Source organism: Peromyscus maniculatus, chromosome 5, assembly GCF_049852395.1.
Source record: "Peromyscus maniculatus bairdii isolate BWxNUB_F1_BW_parent chromosome 5, HU_Pman_BW_mat_3.1, whole genome shotgun sequence".
NCBI lineage: Eukaryota > Metazoa > Chordata > Mammalia > Rodentia > Cricetidae > Peromyscus > Peromyscus maniculatus.
The window spans coordinates 102259158-102283807 of NC_134856.1; the positions used below are offsets into that span (position 1 = coordinate 102259158).

General features: G+C 44.4%; 1 protein-coding gene across 9 annotated transcripts in view; it reads left to right on the plus strand.

Moving 5' to 3' along the window:
• Positions 1-24650, plus strand: part of Elmo1 (engulfment and cell motility 1) — a 539516-nt gene that overhangs the window by 189772 nt on the left and 325094 nt on the right. For 5 of the 9 annotated variants that reach the window (XM_016007341.3, XM_016007340.3, XM_076572971.1 and 2 more), the window contains exons 9-14: positions 2947-3098; positions 5285-5363; positions 9972-10016; positions 11415-11465; positions 12605-12727; positions 15293-15424. In XM_016007341.3, the coding sequence (XP_015862827.1) occupies positions 2947-3098; positions 5285-5363; positions 9972-10016; positions 11415-11465; positions 12605-12727; positions 15293-15424 (582 nt within the window). The remainder of the gene's footprint in view (positions 1-2946; positions 3099-5284; positions 5364-9971; positions 10017-11414; positions 11466-12604; positions 12728-15292; positions 15425-24650) is intronic. The other 4 variants (XM_076572972.1, XM_042278256.2, XM_076572973.1 and 1 more) reach the window with 1 other exon arrangement.

The window sequence follows — 24650 nt, forward strand, 5'->3', positions numbered from 1 at the left end:
CTCAGTGGCCCATTGTGTGAGGAGAGAGCTAATGTTCTGTGAAGAACTTAAAACCTATTTTAAGAAGGTATACTTCATTGCAGAAAACATTTGAGAGGACTTACTGAATATTTGGAGGAAATAATTATTGTCAGAGGATATTTATGGAAGTAAGTGGTGAATTTCCATTTAATGAGAAAGTTGACGAGGCTAGAGAGATGGCTGAGCAGTTGAGAGACTGGGTGCTCTTCTAAAGGACTTGGGTTCAAATCCCAGCACCCATGCTGCTGCTCACAACCATCCAGAACCCCAGTTCCAGGAGATCTGACACCCTTTCTGGCCTATGAAGGCACCAGGTACACAGTGGTGCCTAGACACACATGCAGACAAAACACCTGTATACATGAAAAGAAAAGAAAAGTGAAAAGAAGCTTGAGCATTGGAAGCCAGGCATGGTGCCTCATGCTTATAACTCCAGTTCTCACACCAGCATTGAGAGGCCAGGGCATGATGGTTACTGTAAGTTTGAAGTTACCCTGAGCTACCCAGCAAGACTTTGTCTTAACGGAGAGAAAGAGGTAGGGTTTCAGGAAGGCCTGGGGAGAAGGCATTTGAGCCCAGGGGAAACTGAAGGGGGTGCTTTGGGTACAGTGGGTCATTGTTGTGTGGACACATGAAAGTATGTCCAAGGGCAGTGTGTTCACAGGGATGGAGGGTAGGGAACTGGGAATATTAACCAGGAATGGTTATGGAAACTCGGGAAGTGTGACAGTTGATGAGAAGGAAGAAATCAGGAGACAGTGCTCTTGTTTCCATGCCATTTAATGTTGGGCTGCTGTGACAATATGCAAAGGATGTGACCTTTTGAGTGCCAAGAATAAGCAATGTGCTTCATAATTCATGCCCTTTTGTCCGTCCCTACTGGATCATAAGGAACCTAAAGTTATAGCTAGGTTGAGTCCCGTTCATGTATAGTTCTGAATCTACAGGACAGATCAAGTCCGTTGTAATTGGATCTAGTAATGAATAAGTAAATCCTGAAGGAATGAGAAAGGAGGTGAAGGCTGAGGGTGAAGGGACTTGACAGTATCAGCAGCAGGCTCTCGGGTGGCACCCTCCCTGCATCCGAAGGTACATCTCAGCAAAGGGAGGCAAGAAGGGATGAGAGAATTAGTGGGAAGAAAATAAGAAGCGTTGCCAATGATCTCCCCTTATGAGTTTTCTAATAGCAGCTTGAAGAATTACAGTGGGGTCATAACAAGTGATGGGGATTGAAGGGGAGGGGAGGGGACGCACACTCTGTCCAGCAGGGACCTCACTTAAGTATTCAGCCAGGACAACTGTGAGGGCGACTGGACTTCCGTCAGTAAACAGTGGATTTAAAGAAAGAGATGTGGTGTTCACATGGAGGACTCTGTAGATTGTAACAGATGTGAGAATTGAGGCAAGAGCTTGCCAGGGACAGTAAACACATTCGAGTGAGAGGAGCTGAGATGTGCTTTTAAGGATCTTAAAATCCCCACACACTTCCTGTAGTTCATGCTATAAAAACAGTTTGTGGAGTGTAAAACCTCCTGTCACTGCGGGGCTTCATTACTTCCCATGGCCACATGGATCTGGCGGGAGAGAGTCAGCCACTACCCCATCCCCGCCTTTACCACTGGCCCTCAGATGGAGACCGTGGCATGGGAGCTGGAAATTGACAGGGCCCCTCTGCGTTTTATCAGGTTCAGGAATGGAGGGGGTTTGGAGGAAAGGGGTATGTGGCATGGCCCAAAGGGAGAAGCTGGTGTTGACAGAGGAAGCCGAGTGTTTACCCATCATAGAACCAAGCCAGGGAGCTTTTAAGCCTTCCTTATGTCGATGTATAATAATCACTCTTTAGTATGAGTTGTCAACAGACAACAACAACTTATAATACGATCTCTAAAATGAAATGTTTATGGTGTATTCGTGAAATTATTAAGGCCACTCCACGTAGTTAAAAGGGAGGTTTATTTTGTGGGGTAACTTACAAGTGAAGGGATAGTTTACAGGGTCTGGGAAAGGTGTAGCGCAGTCCTGCGATGTTCTCTGGAGAACTCTGCTTGGTCTGCCTCCAGCATCCAGGGTCCAGGAACTAAGAGAGCCGGCGCCGAATCTCGGGTCTCCAGGGCCCTCTCTTGGCCCCGCCTTGTAGGCATGACAGTTACCAACTGCTCAATGGGGGTTGGAACTTCCAGATCAAAGCTGGAATGGCTACCCACTACAATGGTGCTCATTTTTAGGACAGCTATGAGCCAATATTCTAACCCTATGTTTTATTTACCTTTTATATTGTGATTTATTGTATTTAGGTTTTACTGATTAATTTCTTAAAAAATATGTTTTACATGCTAAACTATTATTTTAGCACTGCTCGTTTAAGTGACTTCTGTTTGCTACACCTAAGAAGGAAGAGAGGAGTTTACTTTAGTCACAGGAAATTGAAAGCATAGGGAATATATTTTTTTAAAAAAAATTTTGGAATATCCAGAAAGTGGGCAGGTGCAGAACACTACCTGTTAAGTTATATTGACAAGTATGATTTGTGTGAGTCCCCTAAGAACATAACAAAAACACAGTAAGAACATGAAGTCAAGATTATGTGGGTGAAGGAGCAAGTTAGAACTTGAGAAGGAGTGGCCATTGGCAATGTTGAAATTGCTGTTTTAGACAGGAGGCCTTACTATGAGTCTGCTTCTGAAAGCTGAAACTCAGAATAGTAGTCCTGGGAAATCTAGTAGTATGGTCCTTACAGTGGCAGTCAGTTGTTGCTGAATCCTAACATGGATAACTGTGTTTGGTGATGCTTCATGAACATGGTTAACGCCACGTGTGTCTTGTTCTTTTGCGGTATGTTGCATCCTCGGTGCCTGGCTCTTCACCTCTTTGTTTGGCTTACCATCCATGCATGAGCAGTCATTTGTGCCCTGATTTTATTTTCAGATAGCAAGCTTTGTGAACAAGTCCGCCATAGACATCTCAATCCTACAGAGGTCCTTAGCCATTTTGGAGTCAATGGTTCTCAACAGCCATGACCTCTACCAAAAGGTAGCACAGGAGATCACTATTGGCCAACTCATCCCTCATCTTCAAGGGTAAGCATGCTAGGCACTCTTGTGCCATGTTTCTGGAAAACCATCACCATGATGGCCTGGTAAACACCGTGTATTGGTTTAGTCACATGCACAAAAAAGTTTTGATTTGGTACCAAACCAGGTGCTACTCTTCTCTGTCATCACGCTGAAATGGCACAGTGACTCTCCCCGCTCCACCTCCCCAGTCCCCAGTGCCTAGACCATAGGACACACCCCACTTTGGTAAAATTTTGGTAGACATTGACTGAGTTTTCCTTCTTATAAGACTTAATAGGATAATTTTTTCCCCTAAGATTCTCAACAGTCTGTCTTACCTATGTAATATTTTCTGTGGTACGATGAATATTTTCATAATTATTTTGACATTTTAAATAGGATTTTTTTAGATTTAAAAGTTTTTACATAAATTCTTTGAGAATTTCATGCAACGTATTTTGATTATATCCACCCCCCTCCCCCAACTCCTCCCTGATCTTCTCCCCTTGCTACCCACCCCACTTCCTGTTCTGTCTCTGAGTCCAGATCTACTTTTCTCTTCCCTTCATGGCACTTTCCGCATTCCTGGCTTCTGTAATTACCAGGCTATATATTGAAACCTAACGATTTGGAGCCAGGCTCCATGTGTGAGGAAGAACATGTGGCATTTATCATTTTGAGTATGGGTTACCTTAACTAAGGCGTTTTAAAGGGAGGCTTCTTTCATCAATAAAATGATGAATGAATAAAACACATGCATTTTCTTTTATTCAAAGCCTAATTAGGATGTGGAAGTTAGACAGCTACTCTCAAACCCCATAATCTTTGGGGGCTTCCCCACTTTTCCACTCTTTGATAAACCAGAAGGATGCCTCTGATGAAAGCACCACGAGGACTTGATATATTTAAATATTGGTGGCTGCTGGTGGCAAGAAACATGGTGAGCTAGCTCCCATAAGAAGGGAGGTGGCTAGAAGGTTAGGAAGATGCCTTGTAGAGTCCAGAAATGATTTAAGGAGATGTGTTTTAGGAAACACTTTGGCTGGCATCAAGGTGACCTGGTTGCCAAAAACTCCACCTCTGTTCTTTCAGGTCACATTTGCTTATTCTTAAGAATAAACCCGATTGAACCATGTGGGTGCTGGTCTAGGGGTAATGGCAGGGCTCAACCCAGCTGTTCTCAATACACTGCCGATGCTGACTGACGTTTGTAGTATATGATGGATGGCAATTCATTTGGAGGTGGGGGAGGGGCAGAATTTATAATCTATAATTGAAGTCAGAGAAGCTGTGGACTTCGGCCTCAGAGACTCAGCTCACTCTCCAGAGGATGGTTTTGTAGGCAGCCTCACTTAAAATGACACTCGTTTCACTGTCTCCGAATGTGAACCGTGTTGACTTCACTGTTAGAATTTTTATTGCTGAATCTCAGGGCCCCATTTGCAGTTCACTTCACTAAAAAAAGAGCCCGTAGTTCACCAAGTGCCACGCTGAGGTTGGAGGTGCAGTGTCTGCTTCTGTCTTCTGTACAGCAACCCCAGGTAACGGCGTCTTCCCCGAGTGTGGCTCTGAGGCCCGTGGATTCTGCTTGAGCCTTTACTTCCTGTTGCCACTTGGCTTCCCTCAGATCTCTGTTTCCTTTGGAATGTCTGCTCCTTCCACTAAAGAGCACATTTTTAAAACAAAAATGCCAACACTTACTGCTATTACAGTGTTTCTGTTTGCCGACAAGTTTATAGGATCTATAACATTGCCATGGGAACAAAGCTGTTTCCCTTTAGATAAGCCGGGGAATGTTGCGACAGCTACAGCTGCTGTCTCCCATGTATCAGGCATTGAACAGAAATCACACACACACACACACACACACACACACACACACACACACACACACACACACACGCACACACACACGATCCCATATTATCTGGTACTTGTTTTTAATTCAGATAAAGAAGAGAGAGTTAGCCTATTGGCCTCATGCACTTCTGGGCGATCTCTTTTGATCAACTAGTAGAATAGTAATTGTGCACCTGCTCTTTCCAGCCCAGGCATGCTGGGAATATATTACCAGTGCTGCCTGCATTTTCTAGACACTGCCTTTCTCATCTATGGCAGGACTGCTGTGTTTGCCTGTGATACTGAGTCTTCCCATGGGCCGACCCAGGGCTAGCCTCTTCTGACTTCCTGTGTTGTTTGGGTCTTTCCAGGACAGATCAAGAAATCCAGACTTACACTATTGCTGTAATCAATGCGCTTTTCCTGAAGGCCCCTGACGAGAGGAGGCAGGTGAGTCACAGTTCTCTAGTCCTGAGACTGTGATCAGGATTGGGGCTAGTAACTCTCCTTGAAGAGATAATTTCTTCTTCCCCTCTGGGAGCTATCTACAGGTGGGTGCTGCAGAGCAGCCATGCCCTGCAGGTTGGCCAGCACAAGGGAGGAGAAAGGAGCTGCAGATTCATAAACACTTGGCTGGGGAGGAACGTTAGGAGTGTGAGAGCAAGAAAGCCCTTTCCGGAAGTGTAATCCAGTGCATAGGCTGGGAGCATGAAGAGGTAGAAGCAGTGTAATCCAGTGTATTGGCTGGGGACATGAAGAGGTAGAAGCAGTGTAATCCAGTGCATAGGCTGGGAGCATGAAGAGGTAGAAGCAGTGTAATCCAGTGCATAGGCTGGGGACATAGAGAAGTAGAAGCAGTGTAATCCAGTGCATAGGCTGGGGACATGAAGAAGTAGAAGCAGTGTAATCCAGTGCATAGGCTGGGGACATGAAGAGGTAGAAGCAGTGTAATCCAGTGCATAGGCTGGGAGCATGAAGAAGTAGAATCAGTGTAATCCAGTGCATAGGCTGGGGACATGAAGAGGTAGAAGCAGTGTAATCCAGTGCATAGGCTGGGGACATGAAGAGGTAGAAGCAGTGTAATCCAGTGCATAGGCTGGGAGCATGAAGAGGTAGAAGCAGTGTAATCTACTGCATAGGCTGAGAGCATGAAGAGGTAGAAGCAGTGTAATCCAGAGCATAGACTGGGGACATGAAGAGGTAGAAGCAGTGTAATCCAGTGCATAGGCTGGGAGCATGAAGAGGTAGAAGCAGTGTAATCCAGTGCATAGGCTGGGGACATAGAGAAGTAGAAGCAGTGTAATCCAGTGCATAGGCTGGGAGCATGAAGAGGTAGAAGCAGTGTAATCCAGAGCATAGACTGGGGACATGAAGAGGTAGAAGCAGTGTAATCCAGTGTATTGGCTGGGGACATGAAGAGGTAGAGCATTGCTGCTGTGGTGGAATCAGACATGGAAGCCCCTGAGATCTGTTGTCACCGGATGTTCACTGGGGTCCCCATTTGTGGCCCAAGTAGTGGGGAGAGGGGTAGGTGAGAATGAGAAGGGACTCCTATATTGCCCACTGCTTGAGATCACCACTTTCAAATGTCAGGGAGCCCTTTGCTTGGTGATGTGCTTCTACCGGCTTGTGAATGTGGCTGGGAGACTGTCAAAAGGAGGAACACCTTAAATATATCCACATTAAACTAATCATTAGATGATCTTCTTGGTCTGTAGTTTGAGTTTTTGTTTTTGAAATGGAAGAAAGGACCATTGCTGCGGTGGATTTGGAGAAAGTGCCATTTTGCTGTCTTGGAATCTAGCGCATACTTGAGGTGTATTTGGATTTAGCTGTCAATGCAGCATATGTTACCTTGACCACAGTCCTCTTCCTTTAACACCTGGATAGAAGGATCCCTCTTCCCCTCTCTAGAAAGGCCATCAAGAGCTCTACAGTGCTGCGAAGGCCTTGTTTCAGGAAGATAGAAAGGCAACCCGCTCTTGCATTTATTTTATTTTTTTGTTTCTAAAGGTTTTAAACTTTAGCCAATAAATGTGATAGATTCTGTCTTGGCTTCCATTTAGAGTCGTTAATTCACTCCAGATGCTATTCCTGCACAGTGACTTGTGCCATTTTATTCTTTTCTGTGTGAATCAAGTTCAATAAAAGGTACCTGCTGTCCCCACCTCTGCTAGGGTAACTGGTCCCCAGATCGGCTTTTTAAGGCAAGCTTGGCAGGTTGTGGTGGAGGTGTGGGTGGGGCTGCTCTCCTGCCATTTGTTGACTGAACTCATGATCACTCCCAGGCAGCCTGGGAAGGTAGTCACAGCTCACATCATGCATTAGAGGAGCGTTGTCCTTTCACTGCTCAATCAAGGACTTCTGGCAAAACCACGTGGTTCCTGAGTTGGAGTGTGCAGGTTATAAACTTGCATTCTGGTCTGAACTCTTAGAAGTTTATGGAAATTTTAGATCAGGGACATGTAAGCGAGTGTGTGACTACCCAAGGGCTAGCCCTGGTTTTTCAAGGATCTTTGGAGTTGGACTTGAGTAAGATGCACATACCTGGCGTCCTTTTGAATCTTATACTGAGCACCACTGTTACCTTTTTGAATTGAATTCTCTGGCCTTGGGCAAATAGGAATCAGCTGTCAATCTGTTCTGATTTTAGGTCATTGATAATAATGGAACCATGATGGAAATCAAAACAGATTAGGCTTGGATTCTATAAATCATTTCTTGAAACCATGTAAATGGGAATCACACATGTTTTTATCAAACATTGTTGTGATAGTAACAAATCATCACAAAATATAGATTAATAAACTTAAATCACTTAATAAACCAATCTAACTAACAATATAGTCCAGCACAAATTTGCAGACTATTATATGACTAACTAGTATTTGAAATAAATTAGCAATAAGGTATGTACTGTCTTATAAAAAGTTAATGTTGACTCTCTAAGCCACTGAATTTAAGACTTGCTCGTCAGAACAGGGATAATATTATGACTTTTAAATTTAAAATATCAGAGTGGGTTAGGAGAGCAAACCCTGAAGTTCAAGATCCAAGTTCATGACAACCTACTTTTGGATGCTCAGTGGAGGGCTGTAAAATGGGAAGTACAGTAACTGCTTACCTGGGTTGCTGTAGATTATATCAGCAGCTGAGGGTGCACACCTTTCTCCAGACCTGACCTTAGATGTAAGACGGCATTTGAACTGGTCTAAATTGATATTGGTATTGTTTGTAGCATAATTTTCACATTAAGGGAAAAGCATATTATTTCTGTTTTACAAATGAGGAAACCGAGGCTCTAAGGGAGTAAAGAATCTGACCAGGCCCCCACAGTGGTGAGAGTCTGTGCAGGAAACCCAGCCTCCTACTTGCTTTTAACTGCAAAGAATCCCATGGAATGCCAGTCAAGTAGGGGTCTCCCACAGGAAAGACTTCCCAGAAGTTAAGAGGAAGTGATGTTCACTTTCTCCCTCCAATCAGATTAAAACATTACCTAAGTGTTGGTGCTTTGAATTTTACAGAACAATCCCTTAAAAAAAAATTGATGTTTAAGCCTGGGGCATTGGATCAATTCTGCTCCTATTGAATACTTTGCCTTTCGTGCCCTTTCCTGCTTGGGGGCCAGATATGGTCGTAGTACTCCATTATCAGGATTTTACTATTTATCTAACCATATGGAATGAATTTGGAGTGACTAAGCTTTGGTGGCTTCTCTGGGGGTAGTGGTTGTGCTGTCCCTGCTTTGGGGAATCCTTTCTTGCTGCACAGACAAGGGAATTTGTGCTTTGGTCTTGAGGGGGAAGGTGTGGCTGCTCAGTGGACAGATGGATCTTTATTTTTGCTTACTATTTTAATGAAAGATGTGTGGAGAAGATGGCTTCCAAATTTCTTTACAAATACTTCATGGTTTCATAAGAATATTTGCAAATGTCTTTTAGTTAACGCATTCAGAAAAGACAAATTCGAAGTGAAGAAGGCTGAAAAGGTCCTTCACTGGGTACCCTGGGTGGACCCTGCGGTTATCACTGCTCACACACACTCATGGTACTATTTTCTCTTTCTTCTGCTTATATTTCTTCCACTTGTGCATTTTCCCACCAAAGTTAACCATACTATATGCATTATTTTTATTTACAAAACTACTTTAAAAACCATCAGAGATATTTGTGGCCACTTTCCCATGTCAGTATACCTATATCTACATTTCCATGTGTATGTTTGTATCATTTAGGACTTGAATATATTCCCTGCAAACTCTCATAATTATTCAAACAGCCATTAATATTAAACATCTATCCAGGAGGAGGGCAAGGATATTTTCGTTTTCTCTCTGATCTAGCTCCTATTCTTAAGGAGAATTGTAGAAAATACTTTTGCTCTTTTATCGAACTCTTTTGGTCTGCTCAGAGCTAGACATAATCTCTTGAGTTTGGAAAGAATGAGGTGTCCTCCATGCCCCTGAGGAGCCCCAACCAGAAGAATGCTGTAAACAAATAATTAATAAGCAGATAATGAAACTATCTATTTCTTCTAAGTCACTTTTAAATTGTGTAGACAGATGAGCTACATTTTCTTTTTCTATTTTTGTTGGTCTGATTATTGAACAGCACTTTGATTTTATCAATAATTTTACAAAGTTTTAAAAAAATAACTAAAAGAGCTGTAGGATCCTTTGGTTCTTCTGTTTGTTATCTGGAACAAGAGAAGATCTATGGACTAGAAGAAGCCAGTGGCCCCATGTTTCGGTGGAAGGAGAGCATTGTTTTCTCCCGAGTGGAAGGGCGGATCTTCTGGGTTGACATGCAGCTTGTTTCTGGAGGTGTCCATGCTCCTCATTGTTTGGTTTTAAGAGCACAGAAGAGGACCTCAGACTGGATTGGGACTTCAGTGCCACCTAGCCACTTAGGCTCTCCTGACAGTATGTCCGCCCTTTTCCAGTGCAGAGGGCCAGCAGGGTGTGAGGGCACGGCTGCCAGCTTCTAACAGAGTGCTCTGAATTTCCACCCCCTTCTCTCCTGCTCGCTTTCCTGTCTGTGGTGCTGATGGCGCTGCTAGGTTGATGTAGAGAGCAATGTTGACATCCTTGATTGTCCTCTGACTGTAAGTCATCCGTGTTTGCTTTGTTAGCCTAGATAAACGGGCCTGCTCTCCTGTTCTGCTCTGCCCTCCTTGCCTGTATGGTCCCCTCGTTAGCTTCTCTCCCCATGCTCCCGATTCCCCCAGCTTTCTGCAAATTTACTTTAATCTCCGTAGAATTTGTAGTTTGCTTTATGGTAGTTTAGCGCCTTCTCCACTTGGTGACAATTGCAATGGCAAAAATACTCCCCAGCAACCACAAAAAAAAAAAAAAAAAAAAAGAAAAGAAAAGAAAAAAAAGAGTATTTTGGTGTCTTCCTGAATATAAGCAGTATTTTCATATTCTGTGAAAGTTTCAAGGCTGGTTCTGACTAATTTTTCCCTTAGTACCTGCTGGTCAATATTCATAAAGACAAACTGTGAATCAGTCCTCTTCCCATTTGCTTCCTGTGTCTGTGATAAACGCCATGACCAAAAGCATCTTGGCATAGAAAGGCTTCATTTCAGCTTACAAGTTATAGTCCATTGCTGAGGGAAGCCAGGGCAGGAACACAAGCAGGAACCATGGGGAAGTTCCTCTCACTGGCTTGCTCCCAAGCCCTTGATCAGCTGGTTTAAGCATCCCAGCCCTGACCATCTAGGGACAGCACTATCTTCATCAGTTAATGAAGAGAATGCCCCCACAGACATGTCCACAGGCAGGTCTGGTCAAAGCACTTACTCAGTTAAGGTTTCCTTTTCCTCGGTCTGTTCAGGTTGACAACCAAGATTAGCCATCACAAGTCCATATAAAAATCACCCCCAAATCCTCTATCGCAGTCCAAAAATGCCAAGTGCAAAGTACAGAAGAGAGGCTGAGCCTAGCCAAGTGAGTGTGAACTCCAAGGCATGGCATCTGTCTGGGTATTAGTCCTTCCTGAATCCAGACTCAGTTCGCTTGCATAGCTTCCTCCAAGTCTAGAGTCTGAGTTCCTCATTCTCATTTCGCACAAATGAAGATGGACTGGCTCTTGGCAGACGTTAACTATTTGACTTTTTCTTTCTAGTTTTCGGTTGGTCTGCTTATTTAACAGTAGTTCCTTTATAAGTAAATTTGTAATGTTAAAAAAGGTAATGATAAGAGCTATGGAAGACACAGAGACAGTCTCAGAGACAGAACCATTTCTGTCCTTTGGAGTTTTGAGTTTTTAATTTTTTTTTCTAGAAAAAAAAAAACAGAAATAAAAAAAAAATCCTACTTTGCTTTTGGGCCTGGATTTTATAATCCAAGTGGAATGTACAAAAATTGATTTAAATTGGCTATTTCCTAAGAAATACTGCTGATATACAGTTAAGAAGCACACCCCACGATGAGGTCATTCCTACCTTATTGAAGTGAGTTTTTCTAATGGAAGCTTTGGTGGACATGTTTTTCTTTCACAGGAGATGGCTAATATTTTGGCTCAGAAGCAGCTGCGCTACATCATTTTAACAGTGAGTACCTGTGTGCCCAAGCCACTGTGCTGGGGAGAGATGACCTGGTGTTGGTGGGCTGTTCTGTGATTGTCCCTGGAGTGTATCAGTAGGGCCAGGCCAGGAGGGAGAGGGTGTTTTAGAATTGGCAAATGGTGCTCTGCCAGCTGCTGCCTTGTGTCACTGGAGGGCAGAGTTGGCCTGCTGCGGGAAGTCAAGCAGAACATGCTCAGGGCATCAGATTTGCTGCAGGCATCTCAGCTTAGCTTTGCAGGAAAAGGAAACCTGCAATTCCTTGGCTCAAAACCATTCACCCACATGAGCTTGTTCTGTTTTTGATGAGGAAGCAGTTAGAAGTATGGAAGGCCCTGAAAGCAGCTCCTTAAACTTCAGTGGAAAAGAAGCTCACAGAGTTAACCTTGCCCATGTTTAGAGACGAACCAAACAGAAAAGGTTTTTACTACGTCCTTACCAGTTATTGGAAGGAAGCAAGCTTAATGTTTACCAAACTACCAAGCAGCAGCAGCCCAATCTGATGTTATCATTCTGGAGTTCAACAAGCTTAAACACACACACACACACACACACACACACACACACACACACACACACACACACACACACTTGATGTTTTACCATTGTTCAGGTATAGAGAAGAAAACAGATCAAAAGGCCACTGACACTATAAAGATAGCTTGTGACTTAAATTTCACCAAAAGAGTGGCATGTCCTACAAGAAGGGATGTGCCATACCATGGGAGGCCCACAAGAAGGAGGACCCAGGATACAAGAGGAAAATGTGTGCCAGAGCCTGCACTGTGGGTTCCCAGGGAAGGGATGCTTGAAGGAACATGTTCAGGTTTAGAAATGGCTAGCTGGGTGACTTCAGTGGGCTCTGGAGTTTGTGGGCTGTGTCTGGGCTGAGGGGACCTGGCTCTGGCTGTTGAGGACACTGGAGGATAGCCACAGCCCTCCTTATTTGCACAGGAAAGCTGTTCTCCTGTGTTCTCTCTGCAAATTGTCTGGGCCTGGGGCTTAGGTGAAGGTTCTTCAGGGTAAGGAAGGTCTCACATCTCAGAATCATGACAAGAGTCAGCTGTGTGGTTTGCATCTTTCCTTTACTCATTTTTAAAAATACAATTTGTCAACCGTGTCTCTAGCATGTCATCCGAGCACAGCGGGCCATCAACAATGAGATGGCCCACCAGTTATATGTTCTCCAAGTGCTGACCTTTAACCTTCTGGAAGACAGGATGATGACCAAGATGGACCCCCAGGACCAGGTGGGTGGCTGCTCCTCACTAGTGAAAACAATGGCTGACGGAGAAACGGTCATCAAATACCAGTCCTTGAGCTACCTTGAGATCAGGAGTTTCATGTGATTTTATAATTGTTTTACTGTCATCTCAGGCCTTGGGCATGTGGCTTTAAAGACTAGGTGACCCTGGGATCAGCGAGTAAAATGAATGGGTTATTCCATGAGGCTCTACGCGAGCGCATATTCTTCCTTTGTTACCGAGAGCTTGAGGGAGAGCCCTGGGTGCTTGACCATAATCCATTAAGTGGAGTCAAGTTCCCAGACAACTGACGGGGCTTGGAAGGCCATGCGGGGCATCAATTCTACAAGTGGGGAACAGTTTCCAGTCTCCAATAACTAAGACCATGGACAGAAAAGAAAGACCTCTTCCTTTTCCCTGGCGAACCCTCCTTTCAAAAAGGGCTGACTTTTTTGTTGGCTGCCTGTTTTCTCTAACTCCCCGCTACCTCTCTCACTGTGTATAGAACATTCTGTCTCCATCCAGAAGGCTTTGAGGGAGCTTCCCTGTAAGAGGGTGCAGTGAGAGGACACAGCTGGGACCACCCCTCCCCCACCCCCTCCCGCTGTACACATTTTCAACTCAAACAGTGCTGCAGCTTTGGAAAGGAAAACATTCATTATTGGCACGTGAGGGCCTGATCTATTGCAGATGTGGATGGAGCTGCACGTGTGGAGCGTGTGATTCTGCAGCACTTCATTCATGGTGAGAGGCCATGTGATAAAGAGTGGGGGGGGGGGGGGCTTGGATAGGTCAATAACCGTGCCTCGTGTTTTCACCAGGCCAAGCATGGTAATCCCAGGGAGACAAGTCAGTTATATTGTCGCTTGGAGAAAGGGAGATCAGTGCCTCTGAATATGGAGAGAGGAGATCAGTGCCTCTGAATATGGAGAGAGGAGATCAGTGCCTCTGAATATGGAGAGAGGAGATCAGTGCCTCTGAATATGGAGAGAGGAGATCAGTGCCTCTGAATATGGAGAAGGGGAGATCAGTGCATCTGAATATGGAGAGAGGAGATCAGTGCCTCTGAATATGGAGAGAGGAGATCAGTGCCTCTGAATATGGAGAAGGGGAGATCAGTGCATCTGAATATGGAGAGAGGAGATCAGTGCATCTGAATATGGAGAAGGGGAGATCAGTGCATCTGAATATGGAGAGAGGAGATCAGTGCATCTGAATATGAAAACAACACTCTTTGTAAATAAACTCTTCCTCTTGTTTATTGAAAAAAGGCACATAGCATAGTTGATCATTTTTACCAGTAACCACATTCACATTGTTGTGAATCTCCCTGCGTTCATCTCGAGGCCTCTTTTTATGGTGCCAAACTGCATTTCTGTGCCCATCCAGCCATACTTCTCCTCCCAGTGCCCCCTCCCTTCTGGCTCCTTCTAAATCACTGCTCTGCCTTCTGTTCCTATTCATCGACTACTTTAGGAAGACCCGATCAGTAGAAAAAAGGGACTTGCCGCTTTGTATCTATTCTATTCTACTCTAAACTTTTTATTATAGTTTTTCATTTTTTAGATTATAATTAATTACATTATTCCTCCTCCCATTCCTCCCTCCATCCCCTCCTATGTCCCCACTTCCCTTGTTCTCCAGTCATGGCTTCTGTTTCTTCAGTTCTTGTTACGTATGTGTGTGTGTATTTCTAAATACATAAATACAACCTGCTCCTTCCACATAATGTTACTTGTTTGTGTGTGTGATTCAGGGCTGACCATTTGGGATTAGATAACCAATTGGTGTGCTCTTCCCTGGGGAAGGCTATTCCTCCCACTCTCGGTGTTCTTGAGTTACCTGTGGTTATTTGTCTGGGGCTGAGGCCTCATGAGCGCTCCCCTCCACATTAGCCCGACTATTGGTGTGTTTGTTTGGGTGTTCTTTGGGCAGCCCTGTTGGTGATGCTTCCTGGCTGTAGCTTCCCTGACATTTCTAGGAGACACAGTCTTCCAGCCTGTTTGTAAGGTTCTTCCGTACGCTAATGCATTAGAAATTGGCTCCTATCTGAGGCTGTGTAACACCCCACTGTATACTCACCCCTGGAAGGACACATGACATTGTTTCTGTCTTTGGGTTCTCCCTTTTATTTTTATGGCGTGCTAGTTTCCATGAAGTCAGGCCTTGGTGGAATGAGCGACCCCTTGTAGCTCAGATGCTGCTCGAGAACCTTGTGTGCCTCTTGATTTGTTTGAAACAGAACATTACTCACGGATTCTCCAAGTCAGCCTCCTCCAATCCCAGCCCTCCCATTGTATTTGGGGCTTTTGTGTAGGACCGCCCTAGATAATATTTATCAGCACTCCAAATGACTTGGCCGAAGGATAACTGTAGATTAATGCCAAGCCTGAGCAGCCCAGAGAGGAGTCTGCAGAGCTCCAACTTAGGACATGGCTTTTCTCTCCTCTGCTTCGCCTGGATGCAGTGATTCATTTAGACTCTGGGAAAAGTGGGAGTCTTATGTCACATCACACAGTGAAAGCAACTTTCTCTTTTGCCTCTTTTTTCTTCCCTCTCTGACTCCTTCAGGCTCAAAGAGACATCATATTTGAACTTCGAAGAATTGCTTTTGATGCGGAGTCTGAACCTAATAACAGCAGTGGCAGCATGGAGAAGCGCAAGTCCATGTACACGCGGGATTATAAGAAACTTGGCTTCATTGTGAGTACTCTGTCTCCAGTAAACTCTCTCCTCCCACCCTCCCCATCTGACCTCAGTCACATCGAGCGTGTGGTCCTCTTGTGCTTTACAGAATAGTTTCCACAGTTCCAGATGTTTAGCTGGTTTAAATAGGATCACATGAAAAGCTCTTCTGGCTGCAGAGAGATGGAATAAGTTACACAAGTGTGACTAATACTTCGCTTGTTTATCCAGTTCTGATGAAGTGTAACGGAGAGGAGTTAGCCCGGAACGCATGGAGCCCTCGTGAGCCTCCTGCATAAGATGCTGTGGTTCTCCCGAGTAGAATGAATGATGATAGTTCTAGGATGCATCTTATTATTGGGCTGGTGATTGGATTACGCACACATATTGATTCCATCAAAGATTTCTGTCTAAAGAAAGCTGGAAGTCTCCTGGAACTGAGTCATGATGAGATTTATATATAGTTTTTTTTTTCAAGGGTTATTTTGCTACAAATGTTAATGGATTGTTTTCACACACACACACACACACACACACACACACACACACACACACCCCACACACACACACACTGATGTTACAATTCAGAACACAAAGTGTCTCGAACCTAACCTACTGTTATGGTTGTGGCCTGTAATCTACTCTAACACAAATGTCACCAGTTTGGGAGTGGCCTTTGGCTAACTTGATTAATTCTGCCATTGTAAAATTAGGTTTCCATTTTAAACTCCATCATTAATTACACAAATAAGATTTTGGCTTTAGTGGTTAGAAATCAGTAGGCAGTGGTTTTTATTTCAGAAAGTCTTTCCTGGAAAAAAATCTCAACTAGTTTTTGATTGTGCCAAACTGCTTTCAATAAGCATCCAGTGGGTCAAAGGAACCATTTTTCAACCTTTTATAATGTTTCTTTAAAAAAACAAACAAACAAACTCCAAGCTACTGGTTGTATAGCAGGAATCTTTCCAAATAAGAATATTTAATGGTAACATATTCAACTTTACAGCTTACTTAAAAATGTTTCTGGTCGGTGTTTATTCCACCATCTCATATCTTTAGTCCTGATGGTTCCTCTGATACTTTAGATGAAGTGAATTGGCGGGTGAGACTTCTCTGCATCTTGGGATCTATGGATGTCACCTCCTTCACCTTTGTGTGGCCCTTTCCCAAGGACACAGCTCAGTTAAGGTGACAGCATCCACCTCCACTGCCTTCCAAGTTTCCTTCTGTGTGGGGAGAGCAAGGCATGTCTATTTTACTTGGAAGCAGTGTGGGATCATATGGTCTGTTTTACCCACAAATCATCACAGTTGCCACATGGAACTCATCCCAGCACCGATTTTTCTTGAATCATGTACCAAATATCAGCTAAGCGCTCGTACTGTGTACTGTTTATCTGGCAAGGTCTTGGTGGACCTAGAATGCAGCAAGGAGGCCAGAGGAGAGAAAAAAGCCTCCGATGCTGGGTTTCTCTGAGAGTGAAGTCAGGGTGGGTGGATGGGGGCATGAAGAGTCACCCTTGGTGTTTTTGGCCTGTGTATCTATATCATGAGCCAAGAGATGAGTGATTTTTTCCTCAGTGTTGTGTTATCTGTCTTAGCATTATTGGTAAATCCTTATCCACTTCCGTTTTCAGGTGTAGGTGGCTCTTGGCCTCTGTCTTGTGAGTGTTCTTTTTCCTAAGTCTGTGATGGGCAAGGATGGAGATTTTTCACCCAAAGTCATTTGATGTGATTCTGAGGACTCTCAACTTTATGCAGCCCTTTCCCTGAAGACTCAAAAAGTTATTTTAGGGGGAAAATACTTTCAACTAAAGAATAGCCCAAAGGGAATGCTGCTTCCCTTGACTGTTTTACCCCATGATTCTTTAATTTTCATTTAAAAAAAAAAACCTCCCTAGAAGTATCTCCCCAGGCTCAGGCCATGGTCTTGCATCAGAGGGTTGAGAAATTGGAAAGACTGTTGAGTAATGATCTATGCTGAAAATGAGCCAAGAATCTTGACAAGCTGATGCTTCACTGTAGAACACCCGGCCTGGCAGAATCAAGCCTGGGTGCTGATTCACAGGCTCATTCTGCCACCTAGCGGCCGCTCTGTGGAAGCGCTGCAGGTTGGTTGACAACTTTCCCCACCCACCATGGTCTCAGCAGACCTGTGTTGAATTCTTTCTGTGCTTCCAAAAGAAAGACCATCCTGCCGGTCAAAATTCTGAACTTGAAAGAACAGGCTTTCTTTGATCTTTGGATGATATTTGTATCTCTTTGAATAAAAGTTGGATATATAAGAGAAATTTAACTTCTTGTTTTGTTTCTCCCAAATAGCTAGCCCGGGAAGCAGGAAGTTGATAGATTCTTAAGAGTCCACACAGGCCAGATTTGAGCTTCTGTTTTCCTGCTTCTGAGCCATGGGCTCTGATGCCTGCCTTTTAACATGTATGTAATGAGCTCCCTCGGCTGTGAACTGGGCAGCAGCTTTCGGTTTCAAGGTTACTGAAGGCTCCTGCAAGACGGCCCACTGAGCAGACAGGGAGCTTAGCTGTGTCAGACCGTCTTCGTTTTGGGAAGCGCATCTCTTGGAAACCACAGGCACAGGCAGTGTTTGGAGTTTTCCCAGTGTATTAATCAGGGTTCACTACAGAACCAATAGGCTGTGTGTGTGTGTGTGTGTGTGTGTGTGTGTGTGTGTGTGCATTAAGTAAGCTTTAAAATAGTCACTACAGCAAATCATACCGGAGAAGCTGAGAACCTGGTAGTTTACTTGTTTCTTAAGGCTGGTGCCTCAGCATGCAGACTAGTCATACTGCAGTTGCCTCTCACTGAGGGGAGATTGCCAGTAGTAGATGTCCGGTCTATACTGCGAGGTGCCCAGTAGTCCCAGCCTGGCACCAGAAGACTGACAATTCCCTGGAAAGCCCTCTGGTCCCTAGTCCGTCATGAAAGCCCTTGAAAGCACTGGTTCTGCTGCCAGCCAAGGTGGCCGCAGAGAAGTACCCGGGCAAGTCAGCTCAGCCGCAGAGGGACTTTTTTTTATGAATGACAGTTTGATGGAGGAGGTAGATAGATTTCACACTCCTTAGCCCAGCATCCCAAAAGAACAGGGCTTCCTAATAAGACAGTTCTAGAATATGCGTCTATTTTAAGACAGGGTCTCACTATATAGTCCCAAATTTCAGAATCTCGATGTAAAGTTACTGTGTGGCTTGTAACAACAGAGAAAAACAGATCCCTTTACAATAGAGCCGCTTGATCCTTTAAGATGGTGATGAGTCCTAGTGTCAAAGGGCCAGGTCCCCATGGGAGATGCTGCCAGGGGAGCTGGATGCTGACATCCTTACTGAAATGGAGGGGCCAAGAGGCCTTCTGTAGAAAGACCCTCCAGGGCTCTAACAGCACCTCACTGCCTGTAAGGACTGTGGGGGGCAGTTTTAATGCTTGGTGACAATTGTAGTCCTGGCCAGGCTTCTCAGAGTTTCCTCCTGACTTGACTTTGAATGTGTGGATTTGTGAATTGAGAATTTGCTGTGATCAGTCCTTGAGGCAAGCATTAACAGCTGCCGCAGGCCTTTCTTTCCATTTCCTTCTCAGTCAGGGCAGATAATTGATTAAACTTTTTTTTTGGTACCTCCCCATCTCCCCATTTCATTACCTCAACTGAGAATAAACTAAACTTTAAAAAGAATCTGGCTTTCAACCATTGTAATTTGCTTTACTGCGAGAAATTTTAGACATTTCCTTTAACTTTTTCATAGTCATCCTTAAAAAAACAGAAGGCAGAAAATATCATCAGCGGGCTGGGGAGATGGCTCAGAGGTTAAGAGCACTGGCTGCTCTTCCAGAGGTCCTGAGTTTAATTCCCAGTACCTACATGGTGACTCACAACCATTTATAATAGGACCTGATGCCCTCTTCTGGCCTGCAGGCATATATCAGAGCACTCATATATGTTAAAAAAAAAAAAAGAAAGAAAGAAAGAAAGAAAAAGAAAGAAAGAAAAAGAAAAAGAAAAAGAAAAAGAAAAAGAAAGAAAAGAAAAGATAATCAGTGATATGCAGTATACTTCCTCAGAGTTAATATTCATGTTCAGATATTCAGGAGACTGTCTTCTTGAGTGACAGCAGGTAATTATGCGGCTACACAGATATGATTATACATAATTACAAGTGCACTGCTTACTGTCATCTCGACCCGTCTTCCTGAGAGTGGAGGGCAGGGAATGAAGTGAACTGGCTTTATTTGTACGGCCCTCCCTTGGCTTCCCAGTCCCCACAATGCAGAAGGCTGCAGCATTGTTTTTAAAATGCTATTAGATGTAACTGTTATGAGAGTGCCACATTGAGATTAAACGTGGCATTTGGATTCAGGTTGCACATTTCTCACTCTCCCTTTTAGACTGAGTGCTAATGCAAATCAGTTCCCCTTTCTCTCACTCTGTTAAGTCTTAAAATGAGATATTTGAAGCTCAGTGCTAGAGCATTTGATCAGCATATTTAAAGGCCTTGGGCTCAGTTTCCCTGAGCTGCTAATTAGAAAATACATAAATAAAAATAAGGGAGGTATAGTATCCGTCTCTATCAATAAATTGTGTATACTAAATTATCAGATACCCCCACGGGAACAGTCTGTGAATCGAGATGGTTTTATTATGAGGTTATGAAAGTGACTGCTGCTGTCACTGAAATGGCGCCCAGTGACCCACGACATGGTGACATGCAGTGATGGGAAGATGTGAAAACTGACCTGGGCTTAGGGAGGGAGTGTGCTGTGCACTTGGTAAGCGAAGCGGCCGATCTTTTTGCACGTCCATTGTTGGCATTGTATAGAAAGGAAAAGAGTAGAGATGGCTTTGGGAGTGAGGCAAAGATTATAAAGATGTTTAAATTCAAAAAGGGTTGTAAGCCGGGCGGTGGTGGCGCACGCCTTTAATCCCAGCACTCGGGAGGCAGAGCCAGGCGGATCGCTGTGAGTTCGAGGCCAGCCTGGGCTACCAAGTGAGCTCCAGGAAAGGCGCAAAACTACGCAGAGAAACCCTGTCTCGAAAAAACAAAAAAAAAAACAAAAAAAACAAAAAGGGTTGGAAAGACAGTCAGTCCTCATTACTCATGGTTTCCATACTTGAAAATTCTCCTATTTGTCCAAATTTACTTGTAATGGCAACATGAATGTTCCAGGTGCTTTTCAATGTCCTCTTCTTACACATTCTGGCCCCCAGCTGCTGAAGTCACGTTTGGATGAAACACGGCCGACACTGAGCAGACTCGTGTGTCAGCCCTCACGATGCAAGCCGACTTGCTGCGGCCTATCCCAGCTCACATTCACTCCTTCCTGTTGTTAATATTGCCTTTTAAAATGGCACAGCACTGGATTCTTGGCTGGGGCTCCTAGGTAGAAGGAGGCTTTGATGTGCTGTATGGAGAAAATGCATAGTGTGTTTTAGGCGTGGATTACAAGGCAGTTGGCTACGTGCTGGATGAAACAAATGAGCTACCAGTATTAAACAGGATGTGGCACCAGCCTCACTTTCATGGTGTTTGTCTCCAGTTTACAGGAAGGAGTTTATGGAAAGCACAGTGTGGAATGAGCTTTGTTGAAAATGGAACCACTTTCCCACTGGAACAGTGTGACAATAGGGTGGCATTATTAGAATTCCGGAGGTCCCTGGGTACTCCGCAATGAAATCCTGGCTAATATTTGTATGGATACACGCTTTGCCTAGTTCTTCCTACCCAGAGAACCCATGGGGGATGCAGACAAAGGGATTTTTAGAAACGTAGTATGTGGTTCCTATGTTTCTTTTATTTCCTTTTATTCTCTTTTCTTGTTTTAGACAGAGTCTCACTATGTAGCCTTGGCTGGCTTGAAACTTGCTGTGTAGACCAGGGTAACCTTGAACTCATGGAGAGCCACTCCTCTTTGCCTCTGGAATGCTGGGATTGAAGGCCTGCCACACCATGCCCAGCAGATACTGTGTGGGCCTGGTTCTTGGGGAGCAGGTCTTGTACCATGCCCCAGCTTTGTGTATGGTTCTGGTGAACTCAGAGGCAGATCCTGTGTGGGCCTGGTTCTTGGGGAACAGGTCTTAGCTCTCTCAACCTCCTGATGCTTCACCCTGGTGATGCACTCTCTTTCCCATCTGGCATGCTGCAGGCCCCAGTTCCAATCATTTCTAGGTCCAATCTTGTTTCAAATTGAGGCAACGTGGACTTAACCCACGTGCATGACTTTGAGTGGATAGAGAAGGGGGGGTCTGGCAAGGCTTAGGAGAGGGGGAAAAACATGATCAAAACTCTTATATCAAAACAAAACAAATCACCATCGCCACCACTACCAAAAATCCCCAGCTAGTTTAGTCACTAGGAAAGCCAGAGAAGAAACAGCCAGCAGGTGGTGCAAAACCACAGCCATCAGCTTGCAGCCACCCTGCCAGCTCTGGCTGATAACATGCTGGTGCATTGTTGGAGAGCTTGCAGAGTTAGCAGGTAGAGGACCAAGTCAGGGGCCTCGGAGTCACCAAGCTTGTGCTGATGCCCTGGAAGGGACTAGAAGCCTTCTCAGATGTCTCACTGTGCAATGAAGCTGGCCTGCTGCTCCTGGGAGATGAGTTTTATCAGTGTCTTCATTTCTGGGGTCTCCTTTTCAGTCATTTCTCTTCTGCTGCTATCAAAGTTTCTAAGTGTGGCGTGCATAGCACATCTAGTTTTATTTTGTTTTCCTGCCTTATCTTGGAAATGCTGCAGAGTGTACTTGAAACGGAGAATCCAAATCAGTATTGACTAAACAACACTAATAATATATTTTGGGGTATTAAAACACCAAGCCATTGAGAGGTCGGGGGGGGGGGGGGGGGCGGGTAGATGGAGTCAAAGGGAACCAGCGTGCTGGGAAGCTGAGCAGTGGTCTGGGAAGCTTGGTCTGACTCTGACAGCATCTCTTATCTAAGCACTACCTTTTGACAATCACATTTCAACGTTTTCCTTTAAGCTGTATGGGCCAGGGTTCATTCTGTGGTCTTTCTTGATTGGCTTTGGTCAGATCACAAAGAATGTGGCTTACCCTGGCTTTATGTCCAGCTTCATGTGCAGAGACCACAGCTGTCCAAAAGCTGTAGTTGATAAAGCAGCAGAAGAAAGCGACTGCTGAAGGCTGTCATCCAGAACCCAGATGCCCAACCTCGCTTCTCAGGATGGAACCAACCAAGTTCAGTTCATCACTGTCAGGACTCTGCCCAGAGCGCCACACACTGATGCTTGAGGTCTAGCAGGACGGTTCCACTGCAGGGTAGCGTTAGCTATATCCCAGGGTACAGAGAGAGACCCCCGGAAACCACTCACTTGCAGATCCATTCTTCCCTGATCTCACTGTCTTGTCCCACTGTTCTGGAGCAGAATGGCCCAGACTGTCCCTGTCTGAGGCCAAGCGTCAGTCCCATGTCTCCTTGTTGTAGACATGTGCTGCCACTGCCATTTCTGTCCATGTGGTGTTTTCATGGATGCGATGTGTTACTCCCTCCTCTTAACTCAGCAAGGGGCTAGAACAGTAGTGCCAATGTGGAATAATCCCATTTCAGGGCCATCAGCAGCCTGCAGTTGTTACTGTATGGAGGGAGAACATGTGGATAATTGTACTATAAAAACGTTTTGATTTTTTTTTTTAAGGAAGCATTTTGAAGGAAACCAATGAACTGTGATTCATGATCATGACAGTATCTGATTTCATTCTTCCTGTAGTTTTTAATTTATTTTAATAATTTTAGCTCTAAACAAGTTTCTCGGGTGGTTATTGGAAGTGGGAAGAGGAAACAGGTTTATTCTGCTGTTGGTTTTCCAGCTTCCTTCTATTTAGGACCTGCTGCTGCTGGCCTGGGAAGGGACGGTTTTCACCTTTATAGAGGTGATCTGCTTTCTGGCCACGAGGCGGCGCTCCAGAATAAAGTCATGTAATAGGAAACTCAAAGATGAGAAAGAGTAACTGTGCTTGACGAGTATTTAACCTATGTAGTTCTAAAAGGTTCAGGAAGATTTTTCCCAATTTGTAGTCATCGTCTTCCATTTTTAGCTTTAAGCCTGTAAAACCCCCCCTTATAATATAGTTGTGACAGAGGAAACTTATTAACAGATTTATTATTCATCTCTTATGTTACATATAGTCCTTGGCAGCTTTTTGTTGTAAATGGAACTCTGGAGCAAAAAGACATCATCCAGCAAATGAAGGATGGCGAATGGTACATGAAAACAAGAAAATATGAGGGGCTAGTGGTGTTCTTGGGAGCAATCCAGTTTTACTGGGGACTAGTGTTGCATAATTTTTTTATGACCCGCACAGCCGCTGGCACCAGACTCCAGGTTTTGCATCTCTGCTCTATTGCTTGTTAGTAGTCATCCACGGAGAGTTTAACTTTTTAATGACCCATTAACAGGGAGGGTATAATAACCTTTCCTACTTAGGCTTGTAATGGAGATTCATGAGTTAACAGACACCAGAAACGTGCCTCACTCTAAGCAGATTTTCATACACCCCATGTGCACATGTGTGTGCATGCATGTGGAGGTCACACACTAGCCTCCCAGTGTCATGGCCAGGAGCTGTCCATCTTGTTTTTTTGAGTTAAGGTCCCTCACTGGTATCTGGGGCTCATTAATTAGACGAGGCTAGCTGGCCAGCGATCCCTGGGGATCTTTCTGTCTCCACTCCCTCAGCACAGGAGCCTAAGCAGAACTGACCACAAGCACACACACACCACCACATCCACTTTTTATGTGGGAACTGGTCCTCATGATTATTCACCAGGCACTTTACAGACTGAGCGATATCCCCCCCTCCCCGACCCTAACACAGCCTTATTACTGATGTTGTGATCTGTAGCTGGTGGTTGAAGTGAGCTGGGGCCTGTACTGGCCCTGCTAGGTGACTGCAACAGTCTTTATCTGACCATAGCCAAGTGAGTTAAGGAGTTAAAAATAGGAGGCATCAACACCAGACCCAATCCTGGGGACAACACATGCCCAAACCCATAAATTCTAGGGCATCTTCCCAAGAATGTTTAGAGAGTAGGACTTTTTTTTTTTTGACCATTTAACAAACACCTTCCATAGTTAAAGAGTTTTTATTTACTAGTGAGGATCTAGCATTAGGCACATTACTAAGCATGTCTCTATAGACCCATTCTACTAGAGTATCTGCTCTCGTGGAGGCATGATTTATAAAAGCAAGAAAGACTCAAAACCATGGCATATATTAAATTGATTTTG